Below are 22,898 nucleotides of genomic sequence, written 5' to 3'. Positions count from 1 at the left end.
TCAGTCAATTGGCCGTGTCTACTTTGCTTTTTAAAAGCTAATATCTGCAGATAACGAGAAACATTGAATAGTGATGTCAAAATTAGACCGGTCATATGATTCCTCCATTAAAACATCTTGTATCCCACGGTGGCTTTTAGAGACATCTTCCCAGAAGCAGCAGCCCTCCTCCGAGGAAGAAAAGGTTCACAAGCTCAACAAGAAGAATGCGGAGAAGACCAGCTTCCCTCTCGTTGAGAGAGGTTTTGCTGCATTTCCAACAGAAAGACCCCAAGACATGGTAGAAGATTTTGGTCCAAGAAAAGCCATAGAGCTAAGAGAAAACACAGAGAGAAGAGACACTTTGTGCACTGAGAGACCAAACAGAGGAGAAAAGAACAGTGCTGGAGGTGACAAGCCAGGCACTGTGGATGAGAGTGAAGGCTCAGTGTTCGAAAAGGAGAAAAATGGGCTGGTTTCCAAGGAGAAAAGTAGAAGAGAGACTGGGAAAAAAGGATCCTCAGCGAGTGCTAGTGAGACAGTGCAGGGCACGTGTTCCGATAAAAAGCAGCACTCTGAGGGCACCGACAGTGACAGCGCCTACAGAAGGTAGGGCCCCTGCATCCCATGGGCACCTCGTGTTGGCTGCAGAACCTCGTGCCTCTGTGCCCAAGGCCATGTTCAAAACCTTGTAGAAGTGAGATTTTAAAGAATGATTTACAATCCAGCTTCCCAGCTAGTGTGGATTTTTCTTGGCCACTTTTTTTTTCTTGCTTGTGCTGTTCAGGCATCTTACTGTTTTCTAAGCCTACTTCCTGCTCACATCACTCAGTATCCTCGCAAAATTACAAAGTCCTTATTTTTAGCAACCTAGAGCAATCTTTTCTGAGATCAAGAATGAAATAATGATCAGATTTATCTGAGTGCTAAAAAACGACTCCTGAAAATGTTCACCTGCCCTGTTATACTTGAAAAATATAAATTTTTGGCTTCAAAATGTTGTGGGGGGGCGGTGGTAGGAAGTATAGTATAGAAGGATTTCCTCAAACCATAAAGTTTCACATGTACATTCAGATAATGATGCAGCTAATTAAAATTAATCACTCTACAATTAGGATAAGCTACCACAAGCTGTTGTAACATTGTAATAAGCTACAACAAGTAATTGTGATATCCAAATATCTTTGGGTTTTTTTTTTTAAAGGGAATTAATTTTTTTAAAGGTTTTTTTTTTTAAAGGGAATTAATTTTTTTAAAGGGAATTTTTTTTTAAGGGAATTAAGATGTAATTCTTCTTTTCCTTCCTCTCTCTCTTTTTTTTTTTTTTAAAATAATTTGCAACCTGCTTGGGGAGAAGTCTATTTTCCCACTGTTAAACATAAATACCAAAGTTTACTAGAAAGCCCATCACAGCAGAACTGTTCCTAGTCAGGGCTGGAGCTGCTGCAAATCTGTAATGAGGTCTATTTTACCACCCAGTGAAGGTTTATTCTTTTAACAACCAGGGAGATTATTTCTTCTATTATTATTATTATTATTATTATTATTATTATTATTATTATTGCTTTAGTAATTTTGTATGGGGAAAGGAGTGAAAAAAAGAAGAGCAAATTAGGTAGGAATTCATAAAATGTCTACTTTTGAAAAGCGTCCCTGGAATAACTCCCATGAAGTCATGAGGGAGACTGGCTGGGTCTTACTTTGCCCCTTATCGCCCAGCCTGGAGTGGATGGGCAGGCATAGCACTCCGTGTCAACCCCAAACGCTGAACTGGCCAGCCTGTTCCAGAATTTAGACCCCTTCACCCAAATGCCAGAAACTGGACCACGGGAAAGCTCTCCCCTGAGCCCAGGGAGCTGCAGCTGGTTTTATTTCCAGGGGCACCCGCAGCGGGCAGGCCATTTCTCCATCGCCAATTCCGGGGAACTCCGCGGCGGGACCCGAGTTCCAGAACACGGACCCAGCGGAGCACTCTGGCCTCAGCAAGCGGAGAGTGACCGAGGAGTGCGCCACCAAGGAGGACCACAAGAAGAGCAGAACCGAGGCCGCAGGGGCTGGTGGAGAAAGCGCCTGCAGGAGGACGCAGGAGACCGCGTGCGCCCAGGGCGCGAGTTCCCAGGGCCAAGATCAGGAGTCCCCTGCGACGGAGTCCCCCAGACATCAAGTTCTGGTGACCCCACTGGGTAGGAAATGGCTTTTGCTTCAGCCCTTTAAAACTTCCTACCCTCTTCCAACAAGCATTTCCAACTAAATTTCACTTAGCCTGCCAGCCTGAAGGAGACACCCCACATCGATGCTGTCTGCCTATGTAATTCCAACACTTTTTATTTTATTTATTTTTTTTAAAAGATTTATTATTATTTATACAAGAATTGGGGTACAGGCCAGAGATGTGGGAGGTGAGAGGATTCACCAGAGACAGAATGGGGAACAGAACAAGCAGATTGACTGAAATACACTGCTGAGGGGAGCAGCAGGGAGACTGGAGAGGTCTGAGGCGCTGTGCTCAACCCACTATACCACTGGGGAGGCCCCACTTTTTACTTTTTAAGAGATGAGGGCCCCCAGGGAATTTTCTCCCGCCTTTTCTCTTTTTCAGCATATTTATGATGTGAGACATGAAGGACTTTATCAAATCAGATTTCTGGAGATTTATAACATCTGAATTTTTAAAAAATATTAGCTCTCAGCAGAGTGCTCTACACAAGATAAATGCCCAGAAATATATGTTGCAGGACTGGGGATTTTTTTTTAAAGCTAAAATTGTTATCTATGCACCTCTGTTGGGAGCTCTGAGTACATGTGAGAAGCTGTGTGCTCTAGATGCTTGAATAATGAATAAATGGAGGGAATAAATATGTCCACGTAAACAAATTTTAGCAGCAGTAATCATGGGAAAGTAAAAAGAATACCAAAAGAATATTGTTGAATAATTATGCATTTTAGAACAGACCTTGAGGTGGATAAAGAGTTTAAACACTCAGGCTGGAAGGAGCAACAGGGGAGGAATTTGAGAACTGTCGAATATACACTTTTACTGGGTGTGTTAATTCCAGCCAGCTAGGAAAAATTCATCTTTGTGTCTGAGCTGTCTTAAATAAAGCCTAAAATATTTTGAAAGGTAAAAATAAATACATAGAGCAAACATTTTAATGACATGAAGAAACTTCTCATTTTCTGTTTTCTCTCCACTTTAATTAAACTAATGAATTTTTTTTTAAGTGATGCCTTTAGAAAAAAGGATCAAACCCTAGCTCCCGTTTGAGCTGAAATTGTTGCAGGCTTTGGAAGTGTGATCTGTTTTGATAGTATTGGGGTTGGAGATTTTTGATTTGACAATTCTGAAAATAAACTTTGCCCTGAAGATGGAAGAAGCCATTTTTGTGGCCCTGAATTTCTTCCTCAAAGATGTCAGATTGTCACTTTCAGGCATGACGGATGCTAACCTAAAATGCAAGTGTATATTCCTGAATCATTAGCAATACTGAAAAGGAAAAAGGCCCACTGTATTTTATTAAATTTAGAGCAGATTTTTACTCCGAGGCCCAGTGTTGAGTGCTCCCGGGAGGACTGACTACGTACAGGCTGACCTTTCTTTCCCTCACTTTCCAGATGACGCCCCAGCGCCTCCTGCCCCTTTTAGTCACCGGATCGTAACAGCAAAACCAGCGTCCGTCAATAGCTTTTATACTGTGAACAGGACAGAAATGTTAGGAGGGTAAGTAATACTCAGCTTGAGCGATCTTTCAACAGAGATGGGAGAGAGCTTTCAAAGAGACGTATCCTGAGGATTTCATCAATGTTTGCGAGTCTTGGCCTGAGAACCAGAAAAGCCTTAGACACTGTAAGGGATCTGAGCCATTTCTGAAAACTGTCAGTGATGCAGAGAGGTGGATGTGGTGGTGGTGACTAAGCGCCCCATTTTTGACCTGCTTTGCTGCCTAAGTGGTGATGTCTGCAAGTGAGGGAGACCCAAGGTGAGTCACCAGGAGGTTCCAAAGCTTAAACCCTGCAGAAGGAATGTAGAAAGGAGCCAACACTGCGTGTGTTTGCTGCTCATGTTCCATCATTTCTTTTTTTCAAGTATTGTCAGTTTCCATGTCTGTGGTTTCTGTCCTCATCATTGCTATCCTTTACAATCAATGACCTTCTCACTCAAGAACAGATTTGGGGGCCTCCCTGGTGGTACAAGGGGTTAAGTTGCAGCACTATGAAGCTCTCCACAGCCAATGCAGCATGAGTTCAATCCCGGACCAGGGAGCTAACCACACATGGTGCAGCACACCTCTCCTGTCTCCCAGCTACTCCCCTCAGCAGTGTATTTCAGTCAGTCTGCCTGTTCTACTCCCCGCTCTGTCTCTGATGCATCCTCTCACCCCTGCACCTCTGGCTTATACCCCAGCTCTTGTATGCATAAATAAATAAACCTTAAAAAAAAAAAAAGGAATGGACTTGAAGGGCATCTAAGTGCACACTATTTCTGCAAAAGGTAAAAAAGAGTCCATCAGAGAGCAGGTTCATTGCTGGGGGTGGGCCTTACTCTTTATTTCCGTCACAACCCCGCACCATATCCCTTCATTTGAAACCCAAATCAGAGACTCCACTACCACCAGCGTGTCCACGCCAAGTAGGAAGAGAGCAGAAAACGTACCCAGCATCTACAGAATTTACTGTCCTGCTGGTTTTGTACGTGGTGCTCCGTGGGCATGGGGCAGAGTTGGTAACTGCGCGGTCCTCCTGCTCCCATTCCACAGCTCTTTGGACCTGTGCTTTGTGGAAACTCTTTCATTTTTTCCTCCTCAGCTGGCTGACCTTGAGAACTCTCAAGACCCTGAGTGTTGCCTCCCAGAGGGGCAGCGTTGGGAGAAGCACGAGGCGAGGAAAGATTACTCAGAGTCCAAGTTGGTCTGGAGCAATGAGAAGCTGAGAGAGGCTACACCGAGAAGCGATGTGCAGCCCCCAATCCAAAGGCATCTCTTATTTATTAGAATCAAGTACAAAGGTGTGGCGAGTATGTAGGCAGTGTACATGCGCGGGGGATGCCTTTTCCTCTGCTGCAAGCTAAGGTGGAGTGGCCAGGGGCTATTGCCTGGGGGGCTCCATTGTTCCTGCTGTTCAAAACATATTCTAATGTCTGCCTGCTGTTTTCAGCAGGTGCTTCTTTCCCAGTATGTTCTGATGTCGTTTTTTTGGAGTCTGTGGGTTTGGAGAGCGGGGTCCTTGGGTTCAATCTGGGAGAGGTTTCACCAGAGCTCCTGTTTCACCAGCATGCAGCAAGTTTCCCAGGCGAGTTTCTCCATGAAACAGAGATGTTAGTTATATTTAAAGAGCAGGTTTACTAAAGAAAGGGACAGAAGAGTAAAAGACACTTGCATAGGCATAAACGCGCTGAAAGAGCTCCCCCGACAGGAACAGGTTTGCTGAGAGAGGCCTGCGTGGTTGCAGGCGGGCAGCCTTGAGAGCAGCCTCTGCTGAGGGAGGCCAGTGAAGAGAAGTCCCGGCTGGGACAGGTCACCAGCAGGCAGGGAGGCTGCTGCCCTGCAGAGGGAGAGAGTTGGTGAAAGGAAGCACTTGCATAGCCACAGGGGGGCAGAGGGAGTGCTGCCCCGTTGTGGGGGGCAGCATTATGTTTCATTATCTTCAGGGAGGGGCTCATCTTTGTGGGTGGATGGTTTGTGCCCCTGACACTCTCTATAGCAGTCTGATCGTTTCTGGGTGTTGCGCCTCCTGATGTGGGCGTTGATGTCTGAGGGTCTTGGTTTCTATAACTGGGTTAATGGCTTATGCTCATCCCCTCTACCCCTACCTCCTTATGTGAGTTAGGTTCTTGACCTTGTATCTCCTTTCCTCCATCATTTTCCTCATACCAGGACTCTTGTCCTTGGGGAGAGGCTTCCTGCTTCACTGTATGCCTAGCTGACTAGCAAGACACTGGGTACCAAGACAAAGCCCTAAGAATAAGGAGGGCTAGGGATCCCACATGTGAGGATGGGCTGAGGAAGAAATGGGAGTTCTGAAACATGATAGATTTCCTAGGTGTCTGCAGAATTACGGCACCAGCAGCTCACTCAGGTCTGCATGGACTTGAGGGCCAGCCAGTGCTGATTCTCTAATGGAGGAGACTTTCCAGCAACCCCCAGGGTCTGTGCTGCTTCTGCTCATGGTTAGTCAGTGGCTCCTGAAGAACTTCCTTTCTGCCTCTTTGGGCAGAATTGGATCTCCTTGGTTGTCTTCTGTCTGGGCCAGCTGCTGTCTATCTCCAGTCCTGGGCTCTACTCAAAATCGGCAGCCAGTCGGGGAGCACACTGAATTTGTATTGTGGCCTAAAATGCTCACTGATCATCTCTGCAGTTGTAGGAGATTTGAGATTGTTACAGAGCAATTCCAAGATGAAATGTGTTGCCTAACTGTGGGTCCTCACCCGCACGCTTAAAGAGACTTATAACAAGGATCAACTGCAGGCCTATGTGTTGGGACACTGTGTCGCTGGTACTGGCTGGCATAAAAAAAAAAAGAAAAAGTAAAAAAAAAGTAAATAATCCAGTCAAAAAATGGGCAGAAGAGCTAAAAAGAAACCTCTCCAAAGAGAAATGCAAATGGCCAACAAGCATATGAAAAAATGTTCAACATCACTTGTTATCAGGGAAATGCAAATCAAAACTACAATGAGATACCATCTTACACCAGTGAGAATGGCACATATTAAAAAAACTAGCAACAACAAATGTTGGAGAGGGTGTGGAGAAAAAGGAACTCTCCTGCACTGCCGGTGAGAGTGCAAAATGGTCCAACCACTATGAGAAGCTGTGTGGAGATTCCTCAACCTACTAAAGATAGAGCTTCCATATGATCCAGCAATTCTACTTATAGGTATTTACCCAAAGGACACAAAACATTAATTCAAAAGGGCACCTGCAACCCTATGTTTATAGCAGCACTATTTACAATTGGTAAGCTATGGAAACAACCCAAATGCCCCCCCCCCAAAATAGATGACTGGATCAAGAAGATGTGGTACATATGCACAATGGAATATTACTCAGCAATCAAAAAAGATAAACTCATGCTATTCACAACAACTAGGATGAAGCTGGAGGGGATCATGCTCAGTGAAATAAGCCAGAAAGAAAAAGAAAAATACCAGATGGTCACACTCATAGCAGGATTTTAGAAAACCTAAATAAGGGACCAGGAAAAAGACTAATTATAATAAAGAAAAAATCAAAATCCACAAGCAACTATAAACCAGAGACACACGGAGGGAAGGGGGAGGAGAGGGGGGATTAGGGTCAAAATAAGGGGGGGTGGGAATTGTATGGGGAATATAACCAAATTGAAAATACATACACTGTGCAAAAATGAAAAATGATGTAAGAATTATATAAAATAAAATATAAAAATATATATAAAAATAAGACTCAACTGCAGGCACACAAAAAAGGTTAATAAAGGGTTCATTTACAAAATAAGGGGAAATGAAGAAATGAATAACTTGGGGAGAAAGAGAGGGAGATAAATTGGCGAATGCATCCTCCCAGTTCCACTGACCTGGAATCCCAGTTGCATGCTGACAGCTGGCGAAAAGCCAAGAGTCAAGCCAAGAGCCAAGAGGCAAGAGGACCCCCAAGGCCCACACGTCTGGTTTTATACCAAACCTGGCTACTTAACTCCACCCTCAGGTCCTGGCCCCCTCCCTTTGGTGATGATGGGATTTGTAGTTCTGAGTGTCTTGATGGCTTTGGTCTGGAGTGGGGGTGGAGTCCTCAAAACCTGTGTGAAGTTTGCTGAGGACATGCTTTCCCCCTAACAAGATGAGGCAAATTATCCTTCACTATTGGCAGAGATGTTACAAATGCCGAAGGTCATTGATTCCTGAAACCATGCCCCTGGTGGCAGGCCCCTGAATTTTTCTAGACTTCAGCAACCACGCTGGCTCCTAGGTAGAGTATCCCTGCTTCCAGGTCTAGTCAGCTTGAGGCACTCAAGAGGGTGGAGCAGTGGGAATCCTGTGAGTGAGTGGCCTGCACACTCAGCTCCTTGCAGAATAAACCACGCCAGGAGACAGCAAGGGTGGCCTGAGGTCAAAAAGGGACATAGCACCAGTGCTGGACAGGCAGTTCTTGAGCCATTGGTAATTAAGAAAAAAAGGCATTTTCTTAATCAGTGGCCTCCTGTGAGGGTCTTGGCCAAGGCTCATATGCTTCAGTAGAGACAAGATCTGGAGCACTGGCTGTAACTGAAGTCTCCACTGGCTCTGTGGACAGCAATGTCATTCTCCAAGACCCATCTACTTCTGCATAGGGGTGTGGCTGAGATCATAACAGGGTCATCCCCAGGGAAAGGGGGAGGTTCCAGAGTCCCTGCCCCACCCAAGGGAGGGTGGAGCTGAGCAGAGGGAGAAGCAGCTGCAGAGGAGACTGAGGAAGGAAGGAAGCAGGATGGAGCCAGATGGAGATCTAGAGGAGGCACATGGAGCAGAGACATGTGAAGAGGAAGCTGCGCTTATTTCTCACTCTTGGACTTATAATAGGGACTTGGGAGACATGGAAGGAGACACTGAAGAGAGATAGAAACTTGTATGAAAAACCCATGGGGAGGCCGACAATGGCAGCCTTTATCTTGACTTACATTTTGATTTTGCTCTTTCCCTTCCATACTTTCCTGGTTCCCACTGCTCATTTCCTATGGGTCCCCACCAGGAGGTGCCTTAGACTTGGGGCAGGCTTCTGGGCCTTAGTGGCCCTGCTTTGGGCCAACCCTGTTTGGCTGGGCATTTACCCACAAGGGGAGTGGGTAACTTTGGGTGCTAGGTTTGGAAACTTCATTCTCCCTCTTCTCTCTGCTACACACTAATTATTACACACTAATTTTTGCACACTAGTATTAAAGTTATTTTCTACTGACGGTCTTATGCACTAGAACATGTTTTGTCTTGATGCGGCAGATGGTAGAACCCATTTAGAACAGGCAGGTTTGGGGGCCCTGGGGTGGCCCCTTCCCCTACCCTATAAAAAGCTAGGCGTGATGTGGTGGCGGCACCATTTTATGCCTCTTAGTGGATGTGGATTTCGCAGCCCCCCTTGTTCTTGGGATATTGTCTTGGTGCTCCGAGAGTTCCTGCTGGTCAAGCTAAAATGTAGAGTCAGTCAGGGGGGCCTCTCACCAGGACAGAAGTCTTGTCCTGAGGAACAAACTGGAAAAACCAGTATCTGCTGAAAACAGCAGACAGACATTATGGCCAGATTAGCCTAACCAGCTAAACACCTTGACAGAAAGTTAAGTGAGAACAGGAACTAGAGATAGGATGTTTTGATCAACAGCAAAAGTGGAGCCCCCCCCAGGCAACAGCACCTATTCACTACCCCCTAGCTTGTGCCAGGTAGTTATGCATCCTCAATCCACATCCCCACCATGCACATTCCTCCCCTACTTGACCACCTTCCCTAAATCTGATTCCCAGTGAATGCGAGACTGGCCCAGGACATAGGCACTGCATCTCCAGAGGGGCAGGCCCCTCTAGGTCTCTCTCTGCTTGGATTTTGAGTTGTCTTTCCTCTACCCCATATCACTCCCAACACTGCCACCTGCAAGGCGACAGGTGGACACCATGGACCTCACCTCTGAGGGCTTCCAGGGATGCAGAGGGTCTTCAACTTCCAGTGCTGCTGTGTTATCATGGCATCTATATTCCATCTATTCGACTAAATCACTAATCAAAACCAGAAAGTCAAACTTGAAAATTGCTCATACATGGAATTATACATATAAGAAGCTGCCCAGCAACATCTATCGAAGTGTCTGTCTATGCAAGCCAAACTGTCAAATACCTATCTCATCAGTGACTGCATAATTTGGATTTTTGATTATGGGCTTCTCTATGCAATATTTCTATTTATTTATTTACATGAGTTTCCAAAATTAATTTGATGGGCCTCACCCCCCCACAGTCTGTATTGTTCACCTGTCTATAAAGCCTAACTTACGTATTTTCAGAAATGTTCTATTTTTTCTGTATAACAGAGGGGCTCAAATATTAGGATACGTATGAATCACCCAAAGAATGTTGTTAAAAAGCAGATTCTGGGGCCTCGCACTGGATTCCTGCCTCCCTAAATGTAGGAAACATGTATTCCCAAGAACAATACCCCCACCCCCACCCCTCCCCCGCCGTGAAGCTGACACCTGTAACCCACACAGCACACCTTGACAAACACTGTGCTGGAAGTTCAGTGCAGATGTACGAATAGATTTGCTTATTCAAGTTCAAAAAGAGACGTGCCCTGGGTCTGGCATGTCCTCGTGGCGGTGGCTGAAGCCCAGCCCCTGGTTGGGGAGGGACAGAGCCTCAGCTGCACTGCCTCCTCTTCCTCGGCAGGGGGCGCTTTGGCCAGGTTCACAAATGTGAAGAGAAAGCAACCGGGCTGAAGCTGGCGGCCAAGATCATCAAGACCAGAAACAAGAAGGAAAAGGTAACAGTTGGGATGTGGAGCTCCCCTGGCAGCCAGCGTTCCCTACACTAACGCATCTTTACCTCTCAGGAGGAGGTGAAGAACGAGATCAACATCATGAATCAGCTGGACCACGTGAACCTCATTCAACTCTACGATGCCTTCGAGTCTAGGAACGACGTCGTCCTGGTGATGGAGTAGTAAGTGTCCCCCTGCCCCCTCCCTCCCTGCCAAGCCATGCGCACAGGTCCAGAGCACCCAAGCACCCAGGTCCTGTCTCAGGTCCTGTCTCAGAAGTGGTAGATCCACGCATGGTGCTCAACTGATTTTGCATTGAGTTGATTCGACGATCACATCAGTTTCAGAAAGGAACTTACCTAGGAATAGACATCTCTATTTGTGATGTTATTAGTAAGAACTAGAATGGCAAGTTACAAACTAGAATAGAAAGCTATAAGCTAGAACGGTAAGGTATGAGAACTAGAATGGCAAGAAAGATCTAGCGTTCACATGGAAATTACACCGTTGGAAACGGTGTTACTGTGGTTAACCTGAAGGAAAATCATTACAAACTTGTTTCTAATTGGGGAAGTGATTTTTCAACTACATTTCACTTTCAACCTGATTGCTAATACAAAGTTCATGTTAAACTGCATGATTAGGGCTAAGAAACTTCTATTTAAAATCACCTTTACTAAATAAGTGTTTGGTAAGAACGAGTAATAACACCGAATTGGCATGTTATTATTAACTACACTGAATTGGCATGGTGATTCAGTTCATTTTTTCCACTACACATTGGGTTTTATCATTGCGCAATAGGGAATTTAAGATAGTAAAATATCTAGCACACAGAAGCACTTTATCACTGCAATTAGCATGAGGAGACCCTACCTAATCTTCACTTGGTGTTTGGAATTCCCCTCCCTGTGTTCTCTTGATCTCCCCATACGTTAGAAGATGGCAGATGTGACTCCCTCTAGGGTGGGAACTTTGAGAGAGAGACTTTGAGTCTTTCCATTTGTATGTGGACATGTGACATTGAGGTAGCGAAAATAGGGCCTCAACTAGCTGATTCAGCAAAGAAGGCAGAGAAACACAGGGGGCACACAGATTTTGGAAGAGTTACTGGAGTCTCAGTACCAAGCTGGATGGCAAACACATGTCCATATGGAACCATGACTCAGGACTTCACCCCTCTTCCCTCTGCAGTGTGGACGGAGGGGAGCTGTTCGACCGCATCATTGATGACAACTACAATCTGACTGAGTTAGATACTATTCTGTTCATTAAACAGATTTGTGAGGGCATAAGACATATGCATCAGATGTACATCCTCCATTTGGACCTGAAGGTAGAGTGTGTTTGTATCATGTGAAATGTAAGCCCTCCCCAAGTCCCCGCCTCATGTGGATCAGTGGGTCCTGTTGGATACTATACACCAGCTCAGGAAATTTATACTGTCACTAGTTACAAGTTCAGAATTTAATAAAAACCATCTTGCCATTCCCAACTTCCCCTAATATTTGCATCTTTAGAGACTGTGATTCAGGTAGTAACTTGTGTGTGTTGAAAGAATTCACATGGGAGATGGTCTCCCTAAAAGTTTAGAATTAAAACCCATCACTATCACCACCATCACCACCCATCACTGTCACCACCACCATCACTACCAACATCACCACTGCCACCATCAACCACTATCACCACCATCACCACCACCACCACCACCACAGCATCCACCATGGTATCCTTGCTGTGTCCCTTATATTAATATAAGCAGATGTGAGGATTTTAGGTAACCCAGTTCCTTTACAGCAGCCCAGCTTTCCAGCTCTCTATGAATCCCCAGCACTCTCCTCCCCTGAAATCTTGCAGAAAGCTCTAGACTTTAGGGATTTGTTTCTCTGTGGATATACTAGCACACCGAGAAGAAACCTATGGCAGAGTGGGATAGAGGGCACCCAGAAGGAAGTTGCCAAAATGCTCAGGAGCAGAGAAGGGTACCACACAGGAGATGGCAGATGCCTCTGTGAGCAGGGGAGAGCCAAACTTGCCTGCTCTTCTATTTAACGGCCCTTTGATTTTGATCTCTCTCCGATTATGAGTCACTAGATTTGGACTGTATGTACTTAGAACCAATGAAAGACCCAGGTCCAATAGCTGACCTGCTCTAATATTGAAGCTCAGCATCCTAAAATGTATCATCTTGTGTGCCTCTCCCACTTTCTCATGTTCCTGTTTGTGTAGCTTACCAGAGTGATGAAATATATATCTGACATCATATACCATAGATGGCAAGTCACCAGGGATTGCACAGCGAAATAAATTTAACTTCCTTAAATAGATTTCCATGGGCCTCTTTTCCAATAACTTGGCTTCTCTGAGTGCCTTGATTCATGCACATTGGCTGGCCCATTCACGGGGCCGGGGGTGTGGCATGTAGAATGGCACACGAAAGGTTAGTCGTCATTAGCGAAGCCCTTGGTTATGAGCCAAATTTGAAGATGCCTATTTTTGTGGAGCATTTTCACGGAGTGTGGATTCTCTGCAGATATCCCTAGAGGGACTCGATTGGCAACTGAACCTGGCTGGTCGTAAGTCAAATAGCTCCACCTGTGGCTTCTTGACATTGATGGAGGACTTGCAATAGCCGTTTTAGTTATGACTGTTACGTAGAGATAATAATAATAGCAGCAGCTGGATGGGCCATTAAGGCCAAGTCATCCCCTTCAGAAAGCTCCTTGGGAGGAGAAGAGTCAGCAATATTAGGGGTGCTTGTCACTTTTGGAGGAGATTATGCGTGACTTAAAAATGGCCTCCTTTCTATTTTCTGGTTTGCACATCTTATGCAAAGAATATACTTCAATTTCACAATCAGAAGGAAAATTCACTTTTGAAGGGTCCTCCAAACTGTTTTTTCACTTTCTGCAAACAAATTTTCATGTCCTAGTCATCTTTGACAATCGGGCAGCTTTATACATGATTGATCAGTTATTTAAGTATGAAACCAAATGTTTTTATATATCACCCTCTTCTCTATAAATAGCCTTTAGTTATAGACATCTGTTTTAGAAATATTTCAGAAAAGGGCTTTCAGAGTTATTATATGCAACCAAACGGACTATTAAATATTGATTGGGAGACACTATGTCATTTCATAAGTGTTTCTGAGTTCTGGTCTCATCTGAACTTCCTCTTCTCCCAGACAGGTAGGAGAGGGGCCCTCAGAATCCCACCTAGAGATGAGAAACGGGGGTTCGGTGACTGAGCTAACATCCCCAGCATTTAGGGCAGAGCTGGGAATAGAGTTTGAGAGTCCCGGGCAATTTTTGGACAACTTTATTTCTTTTTTATGGATGACCTTGACTTTAAATAAAATCCCTTATTGTTCCCAGACCTCAGTTTTTCTGTCTTAATAAGTGGAGGCACTCTTGTAAGACGTTCTGTAAAAACTGGGTCACAGGGCTACTGTCTGCGTCTCTCCCCTTCCTGCCAAGGCTGTCAGATGGGCTGGGTGAAGCCCAACTCCAGGGGAACACCTCGTCAAGGAGTTTAGGCGTTGAGACCGAACTCAGCAAAACTTGGGTATGGCTGAGAATGAAGAATGAACTGGGGGAACCTCCCTTCGAGTGTGACTATCCCAGAGGGGCAGGGCAGAGGGACAATCTGGGGGTTAGAAGTAGTCACATTATATTGCATAGTCAGTAAGGCTGTTTAAGAGAATCAGGCCATTTCTCTTGGAACTCATAAATCCTTGGGAAAATACTCCTGCAAGAGGGGGAAATTCATACTTAATAATTTTAGGGGGGCAGATGTCAAGTGTGAGCCGGCTTCCACCAGTTCATCTGGAAGAGGAGGAAAGCAGCCTCCTTTTCCTTCTTTCCTCCAGGAGGCCTCTGCCTGAACTCATATATAAACTGCAGAGGCAGGAGACGGACAGGCAGGGTAATGCCGGCTTGGCGGGCACCCGCAACCTCATCCACCACATAATTAAAGGAGAAAATACCCCCACAGACAAGCCAGTCCTAGAGTAAAAGGTCTGATATGTTTTTCCTGAGCATCGCTGTATTTTTAGTTGTGGCTCAAGGACAATTTGAGTGAATGATGGTTGTTTTCATTGCTAATGTGTCTCTTTCTCCTGGCAGCCTGAGAATATCCTGTGTGTGAATCGGGATGCTAAGCAAATAAAAATTATTGATTTTGGATTGGCCAGGAGGTATGTCTACTTGGAACTAGCGTGTGAATGAAGTTAAGGAGCATGATGGTGGGCTTTGCTTTGCAAAGATAAATCTGATATACCCCTTGGTTCCATACTCTCATTTAGAATTCACTTTGTAAGAATTATGTCCAGCCTTACCTTGCTGACTTTGGGATTAGAACGTTTAGAAGTTTCTACAGTGCACATGTGAAAAAATACAAGAAATTGAAAGTGTAATAGGGTGGTTATTAAATTCAGAACCATAATTTAGACTTCACAGAGTTTATCGGAGTCATTTATATTGGTTCTACCTACAAAGAGTAGATTTATTTTTCAAAAAGGAATAACGTAAACAAAATCATGAAGGGTTCTGAAACATTTGTGAACATAGAATTTATGAACATAGAATTTGCATGAGCTTCTGCATAGTGACAGTAATTATAAAATGGGTATTGTAAATTACTGCATTTGGTTCATTCATTCATTCAGTCTCATTCAAGCCATCTAATAATGTCAAGTACTGCACCAGTTTTCCTTTCGTCTTATTCTGTAAGTGTTCTAATTAGCCTGAAAAAGCACCTGGAACTTCTATATGAGTGTTTGTCACTATCTCTTAAAGTCTATATATTTTAAAATTGCTGTATGCTGAAGTTATCTTGTCTGATAGGCTGTAGCTGCTCAATTTCCATTTTTAATTGGCACTTTCTCTCCTTTGTCTCTTAAATTTCAGATACAAACCCAGAGACAAGCTGAAGGTGAACTTTGGCACCCCAGAATTTCTTGCCCCTGAAGTTGTGAACTACGATTTTGTTTCCTTTCCCACTGACATGTGGAGTGTGGGGGTCATCACCTACATGCTGTAAGCAGATACCCAGCCTCTGAATTTGTTTCCAAGTCTCATGCACATCAAATGAGTTTTTGCTATTTTGAATAAAAACCCTGATTTAGGTCTGCTAAAAATAAAGAACCCCACATCATCTCCAGTTACGTACTAGGCACTATTGTATTCTGTGGGGGAAAGGGGCACACTCCTTCCCAGCCCATCACCTGAGAAAGCAAATATATGCCTACTTCATGAATCAACAACCAGGACACCACCTAGTGCCCTTAAAATAATGTAAAAAACCTTTGTGTCCTGATCTCCTAAAGACTCCTGCTAGCCTTCCCCCTCAAGGTGACACTCCTGGTGTCTGTCATCTGAGTACATGACGGCACTTGGCAAGGATTGGAGTATAACTGCTGCCGTCATTGCTGCCATTGTTTTATGAGGAGTTGGGGTGGGAGAGGTGAGCATTTTCATGATTGCAAAAACATATCATAAAATCATGCTGTATGATCAGGTTACTTGCTTATTTCAATTTTAAATGACAGAATCAAAAGAGCAGCCCATGTATTGCAAAGTACTCACTCTGGATCCCATGTGCTGTAGGCTTAGCGGTCTGTCTCCCTTCCTGGGTGACACTGATGTCGAGACCCTGAACAACATCCTCGCCTGCAGGTGGGACTTGGAGGAGGAGGAGTTTCAGGACCTCTCAGATGAGGGCAGGGAGTTCATCTCCAAGCTTCTGATTAAGGAGAAGAGGTAACCCAAGTTCATTTCATGCTCTGGACGTGGTAGGGGTGATCAGGAAGCAGTACCCACTGTCCCAGTTTATCAGGATGCATGCCAAATAACTACTGAATTCCCTGTGACAGCTACCATACCCAGGCAGAGTTGCAGATAAAATGAGCTTGCCACTCTTGACCCAGTTTACTGAGATCTAGGACTGCTTTGCTCATGAAGCTTACATGGGTTGTGAAAACTTCCTTCCTTCTGCCTTTTACAATAAGGCTCCAGCAACTGGGGGCTCCTCCTGGGTCACAGTGGAATCACCCTCAAAATGAAGGGTTTTAGATAAGTTTCCATGATCCCTTTTGCATCTACAAGCACACATGGCTATGTGTAGCTGCACACTTAATCATCACTTCATTTGAGAATCTGTAAGGACCAGGCAATGCCATGTGTGATGAAGGCATGATATTTTAACCCTCTGCCCAACTCCACATGGTAGAAGCCACCATTACTAGTTTATGGATGAGACTAAGCAGTTTGTCCACTATCATCTGGCTGGGATGTGGTAGAACTGATTATCAAACTCAACTTGTCCTTCCACTAGACCCATGCTCTTTTCTGTTCTACATCACACGACCTTCTCTTTTCTGTCATGCTAAAACCCTATACACTGAAAATACAGTGGATGAAGTGATTTTGAACTATAGGGGTTTACAGCTTGGAATTATGGGGTGGGGAGGAGAAGACATTGTGATTAACTAGCCAAATGCATTGCTTCAGATGGTTTTATATCTAAAACTTATAATAGTATATTTCAGGGCCAAAAGGGCCAGTAATACTTGCCTTATTGTTTTTATTATCTTTGTGGTGTTGAATTATTAATTAATAAACATGGCCACAGACCAGCAGATAGGAGGGTGCAATGTGAGGGGGGGAGGAGGGTATGACAAGGGCAAAGAGTCTGGCTTACAGGAAGTCTTTTCACTGTAGCACTTAACTGATTACCTACAGTCCTCCAGGAGATGTTTCTGGGCTATTGAAAACAGATACAGAAAGGCTAGTACCTGCCTTTAGGTAACTCAGGATCTCATGGAAGACTTGATTATTTTTTTAAAAGACATAATACAATGTGGATAATGCAAAGATGGAGTGATAGACATGGCCTAGCGGGTAGAAGAGGACTGAAGCCAGGCTGCAGGTGTTAGGATCAGAAGAGGCATTAGGAGAGCTGACATTGGTTTTAGCTTTATTGGAAAGGCTCAGCAGCTGATGATGCTATTATTACTATTAATAATAGCTGATGACATTATTATTGCACGTGACCGTGGGTCAGGCAATCACAGGTAGAAAAAGCCATCAGTAGTGGACTCCCTTCCTGTGGCTGGCTTTCCCACAGGGATTCTTCCCTATATACCTACAGTTTTACTCCCTTGATGTGATTGGCTATATCCTGTTCAACCTAGTGGGCTTGCCCTACATGGAACTAATAACTAGATGTTCATTCTGCTCTTCTCCACCAGTGTGGCCATAGATTTACACTGATGCAAATTTAGACAATCCCCATAAAAGAAGAAGGAAATATTAACTCTATCAAAATCCTTGATGAATGAGAAATCCATGCTTAGTGAGAACTTTTTTACAGTGGACTTTTTTTTAAGATTTTATTTATTTATGCATACAAGAACTGGGGTGTAAGCCAGAGGTGCGGGGGGTGAAAGGATTCACCAGAGACAGTGCAGGGAGCAGAACAGGCTGATCTACTTAAATACACTGCTGAGGGGAGGCAGGAGAGGTCTGCTGCGCCATGTGTGTTTGCTTCCTGTCTGGCTGAGGATCGAACTTGTGTTGCAGTGGCTGGCAATAGCTTGATAGTACTGTCTTTAACCCCTGCACCACCAGGGAGGCCCCTACAGATGTACTTTTAAGTATTAACTGATTTAATTTTTCTGCAAGTCCTGCGGGGTATGGATATTATCAAGTAGCATTTTGTAGATGAGAAAATCGAGGCTGAGAGCAGGGAAATGGTGATATAGCAGCTCTGGGCAGATTCAGGGCCAGAGGGTGGGACTGCCCACCCACTCCCTCACCTTAGCAGCAACCAGTACACACTGGGCAGGAGGTAGACAAACTGACACTTGGATGAACAAAGACCAGAGTCAAATACCACTACCACAGAATAAATTTCTGGGGTCCAAAAATAAACTTGAAATTGTATTAAAAATTTAATTAGTAGTACGATGTTGTCAACTTTTGATAGATCTGAAAAGGTTGACATTGGCACATAGGAATACTTTTTCAGCTCTGTCAGCTATTGGGATACTTCTAGGGAGGTCTAATACTGAAAAGTCATGATATTCAGAACAACCAAGAAAAAAATAACACTCCCAACTGAGGTTGGTGGAAGTCAAGAGTTTTCTTGTTTTTATTTAATTATATCTGCCTATATAGGGTCCTTATAATTGTGATTTTTTAAGCAGTTGTGTCTTTTATTATTGACTAAAGACTTGTCTCTTCAAGTCTAACTCATGAATATTAGGTGAAGCAGTTTTATCAAAGCATTCCTACAAACTGAACCTTCCTGATGTAGTTTCATTAGCTTATAGTTTTTAGTTTGAAAGGTCATTTGGTTTGATATGATGAAACTTAATACACAAAATAAGTTTACAGATCATAGAATTGGAATATAATATGACCTTTTTTTCTTTTTCTTCATTTAAAAAAATTGCAGAGAGCTTTGTTGGGTGAAAAGGAGATAGTTTCTTTATAAAGGTATCATATATTCTCTCTCAATAGTCATATTAAGGGCCTCCCTGGTGACGCAGGCAGTTGAGCGCTGCACTGTGAAGCTGTCTGCGGCCTCTGCAGTGTGGGTTCAATCCTGGCCGGCTGCGGAGAAACCCACATGGTGCAGCAGACCTCTCCTGTCTTGCCTGCTGCTCCCCTCAGCAGTGTATTTCATCAGTCTGCCTGTTCTGTTCCCCACTCTGTCTCTGTGAATCCTCTCACCCTCCCGTGCATCTGGCCTATACCCCAGTTCTTGTATAAACGAGTAAATCTTAAAAAAATAGTTATATTAAGTCTCCACCTATTTCCTGATTTATTTAACTCTTCAAAACTGAATTCAAAAGTTAGGAATACATATTTTTCTTAAGTCTTAATACCTTAATTGCTTTTGCCACTATAAAAATATTGTAACATTGTGTTCTTACAATTATATATATATATTTATTATTTAACAGTCTGACAGAAATTTAATTAATGAAGATTTGACATACTAAGAATGGTTACTTATTAAGAATAGTTAACAATTTTGCTTGGCTCACCCGTGTGGTTATCCTGATTGGATATGATGGTAATCTACACAATTATTGGTGACACAATCCAAGGGGAGGTAAAATTGTCTGTGTTCTTGACATTCAGTCATCTGGTATACCAAAGACAGTGGTCAGAGTTGAGGTTGGATGAAGGACGAAGGCCTCATTTGTTGTGTCCTTACTAATAACTTTCTGACTTTCCTGTTAGTTGGAGAGTAAGTGCAAGTGAAGCTCTCAAGCACCCTTGGTTGTCAGACCACAAGCTCCACTCTAGGCTCAAAGCACAGGTAAACAAAGCTTGATGTTTGTCCTCTTCATTTCTAGATGGTCTCAGTCTTTTGATAATCAGATTGCTACGCCTAATTATGTGGTGGTGTTAAACTGCTTAAAATGTGTTTGTTGAGCAGTTTGTGTTTCTTAAAATAAATGTTTGCCCTCTTTACAATAGCCAAGACATGGAAACAAACTACATTCCCTTAAACAGATGACTGGATCAAGAAGTGTGGTTGGTCACAATGGAATACTACTCAGTCATCAAAGGAGATAAACTCATGCCAGTTGCAGCACCATGAATAGAGCTGGAAGGGATTATGCTAGAAGGAGGAGGATAAACACCAGATGGTGTCACTTATATGTGGACTGTAGAGAAACCAAACAAAGGGTCAGACAAAGATAGGCTTTAAAACCAACCTTTGAAAGCTGATAGATCTGAGGTATTCCAAGGGTGAGGGCACAGGGTGAGAAGAGAGTAGGGAGAGCACGCAGTGGGCCATGGTGGAGAACTATGGGTGCTTTGGTGTAGGTGAGCTACAGTGACTACACCTGAGTGGGGAAATCCTATGCTACCAAATACTAACATGATGTAATGTAAACCAATGGCAGTTCAATTAAAATTATGCTAATTATCAATATATTGTTTAGTAGAGTATTAGTTTTGGCACAACTATTTATTATGCTTATTACTAAATCATCATGTTCTAAAATGAATTACCTCACTGTTCCATGTGCATGTGTGTGAGTGCACATACACATACATTCCAGGGTACATAAACATATCAAGTTTTGGAGAATATAGGCTAATGTATATTCAGGATAAATATGTTTGCATTAAAACATAATTCAGAACTCTAATAACTGTGCTAACCTGTTTTCGTCTCTTTGGGCACCAAAAATCTTTAATACTCAGCTTGGTTCCCACACTAAATGATTGAAAAATTTGTTGAGTATAATTGAGTCCACACTCTGCAATTACTTCTTCAATAAAATCCTTGCCTGCTGTCTTCACCTTAATTACCATTTATATGTCAACCCTTTCATCTGTCCCTTCAGCACAGATTTCTTTCCTCAGCTTCAGAGCTATATACTCACCATGCATTGGATCTTCTCAGTCCTCGACTGAAATCTTCCCTCTCTTTCCCTCATCCTCAACTATCCTCCCAGAACAGAATCCACCAACAGCCTAAACCGACCACAGAGAACCCTCTTTGTCTCTTCCTCTCTCTCCTCCATCTCTTATCTAACTTACCTCCAAGTTCTAGACATGACTTTCCCTAATAGCTCCTGAGTTCTGGCCAATCCTCTCCATCCCTATCGTTATCCAGGCTTGTGACACCTCTCACATGAATTACTACCATCGCCCCCACCTCAAGACCATCTGCATCCAAATCACTGTGTCTTGTGCAAATAACACAGATGCAGAAGTGTAGTTCTGAAGCAACTTCACTAAGCATTTAGGCTGTCCAACTGGGCAAACACACAGAAAGGCCTCACTGAGGAGAGGTCTGACGTGAGCATCGTGGCTGTGATGTGCTGGACATGGTGTGCAAGGCGCACTTTCATTTCCTGCAGTTGCTCCTCATCCTCACCACACCCTGGGGTTTGGGGACAGAGCTGTTCCACGGACCAACAAGCCTTGGAATGCCTGTGCTTCAGGTACTCATATTTTCCACATCCAGTTTTTATTGAAATTAACTTGACTTCTAAATTCAGCATCAGTACTAAGTTTTATTTGTGCTTGAATATACCTTTCCTTGATAATTGGTACTGATGTCAAGTAAAAATAGACTTATTACCTAGTATGTACCTCACCCAGACTACATAAACTGCTTATTAGGGTTACCAACCTATTTTGGGCCAATTTTCCACCAATGTATTTTTACCCGAGCTTATTGGTATCCAAATACATTGGACACCTAATTGACATGTTAGGACACTATAGAAACCACAGCAGATAATTAATGACATTTTGCAGCTTCAAAAGTGTTTAAAAATAGTTTTAAAACCATATAACAACAATAACACAAGTCACCTTTTTGTTATTCTATCCAACTGCTGCTGGTTCCGAAGGTGAATAGATATTTCAAGAATGGTGAGGATTTAAAAAATAAAACAACACAGTCCATTGTGTGAATCTAGTTAGTGATCACAAAAGTCGTCATTACATGGCATACTGCTTTACAAAAAAAAAAAATTCACTTACTCCTCATACCAGCCCTCAGAAACAAGACCTTGTTATTGTCCTCGTTATGTAGATGAGGACACTATGGATGAGGGTTATACACTTGCCCAGAATCCCACCAGGAGCAAGCGACAAAGCTGCACCCACTGCAGACACAGGAGGGTCCTGGGATCTGGGTGGGGCTTTCTTCCTTCGCTATCTTAATGAGTGATGGGCTGCTGGGTAGTTTCTGGAACTTTCCATTTGGGTACCGTTCGTGATGAAGTTTCTGGAAACATTCACGTACCGTTCATGGTGAAGTTTCCAGAACCTTTCAAATACTGAACATTTCTGGTGTTACAGAAAGTCAGTATTCAAACTTAGTATATTTTATTTCTTAATAAAATATCGAGACTAAGTTTTTTCTCCAGGAGACTCATTTAGAGAATAATCATGGTTCAGGTAATTATTATAAAATCAGAATTGGACTTTTACATTGAGACTTTAACTCATCCCAAACTATTTACTGTTGAAATCTAAATTCTACTTTAAAAAAGTCTTTTATAAACTTTCATTTACCTCTTTTAATCATGTCATAATTAAAAAGTACTTAGACTTTCTTAGCCACTGAGCAGGCCTAAAACCAGTCACTACATTTAAAAAGGATTTTTTTTTTTTGTCTTAGAAGTTAAGGTTCTGAAGTTCTCTGCCCTCTGGATTATACTGAAACTGGTATATTATTTATACCAGTATATTGTGTATTTATAGTATGTTGTATATACTGAAACTGGTATATTGTGATTCTGTTGTTCCTACATCCCCAGACCCAGACAAAACCCACCATTTATCAGAAATGACTCTCAACTGTTAGAACTCAGCACATGCCATTGTGGACTTAGCAAATGCTTTGGGTCTAGAGGAAGGAAAACTGAACAAATTGACATGGTTTCTTTTCTCCAAGAACTAA

At 43.3% G+C, this 22,898-nt stretch overlaps 1 protein-coding gene across 1 annotated transcript in view; it reads left to right on the top strand.

The window, feature by feature from the left end:
• MYLK4 (myosin light chain kinase family member 4) overlaps window positions 1–19,796 on the top strand; it is a 68,974-nt gene extending 49,178 nt beyond the window's left edge. Inside the window, exons 3-10 of the mRNA XM_037518559.2 lie at window positions 3,592–3,697; window positions 10,355–10,448; window positions 10,518–10,627; window positions 11,640–11,781; window positions 14,576–14,646; window positions 15,359–15,487; window positions 16,058–16,210; window positions 19,703–19,796. Of these exons, the coding sequence (XP_037374456.2) occupies window positions 3,592–3,697; window positions 10,355–10,448; window positions 10,518–10,627; window positions 11,640–11,781; window positions 14,576–14,646; window positions 15,359–15,487; window positions 16,058–16,210; window positions 19,703–19,796 (899 nt within the window). The remainder of the gene's footprint in view (window positions 1–3,591; window positions 3,698–10,354; window positions 10,449–10,517; window positions 10,628–11,639; window positions 11,782–14,575; window positions 14,647–15,358; window positions 15,488–16,057; window positions 16,211–19,702) is intronic.
• The last annotated feature ends 3,102 nt before the right edge of the window (window positions 19,797–22,898 follow it).

This window comes from Talpa occidentalis, unplaced genomic scaffold (genome assembly GCF_014898055.3).
Source record: "Talpa occidentalis isolate TD23 unplaced genomic scaffold, MPIMG_talOcc4v2.1 talOcc4.2, whole genome shotgun sequence".
In the NCBI taxonomy this organism is placed as follows: domain Eukaryota; kingdom Metazoa; phylum Chordata; class Mammalia; order Eulipotyphla; family Talpidae; genus Talpa; species Talpa occidentalis.
This window is presented reverse-complemented; position numbering and strand designations above follow the sequence as displayed.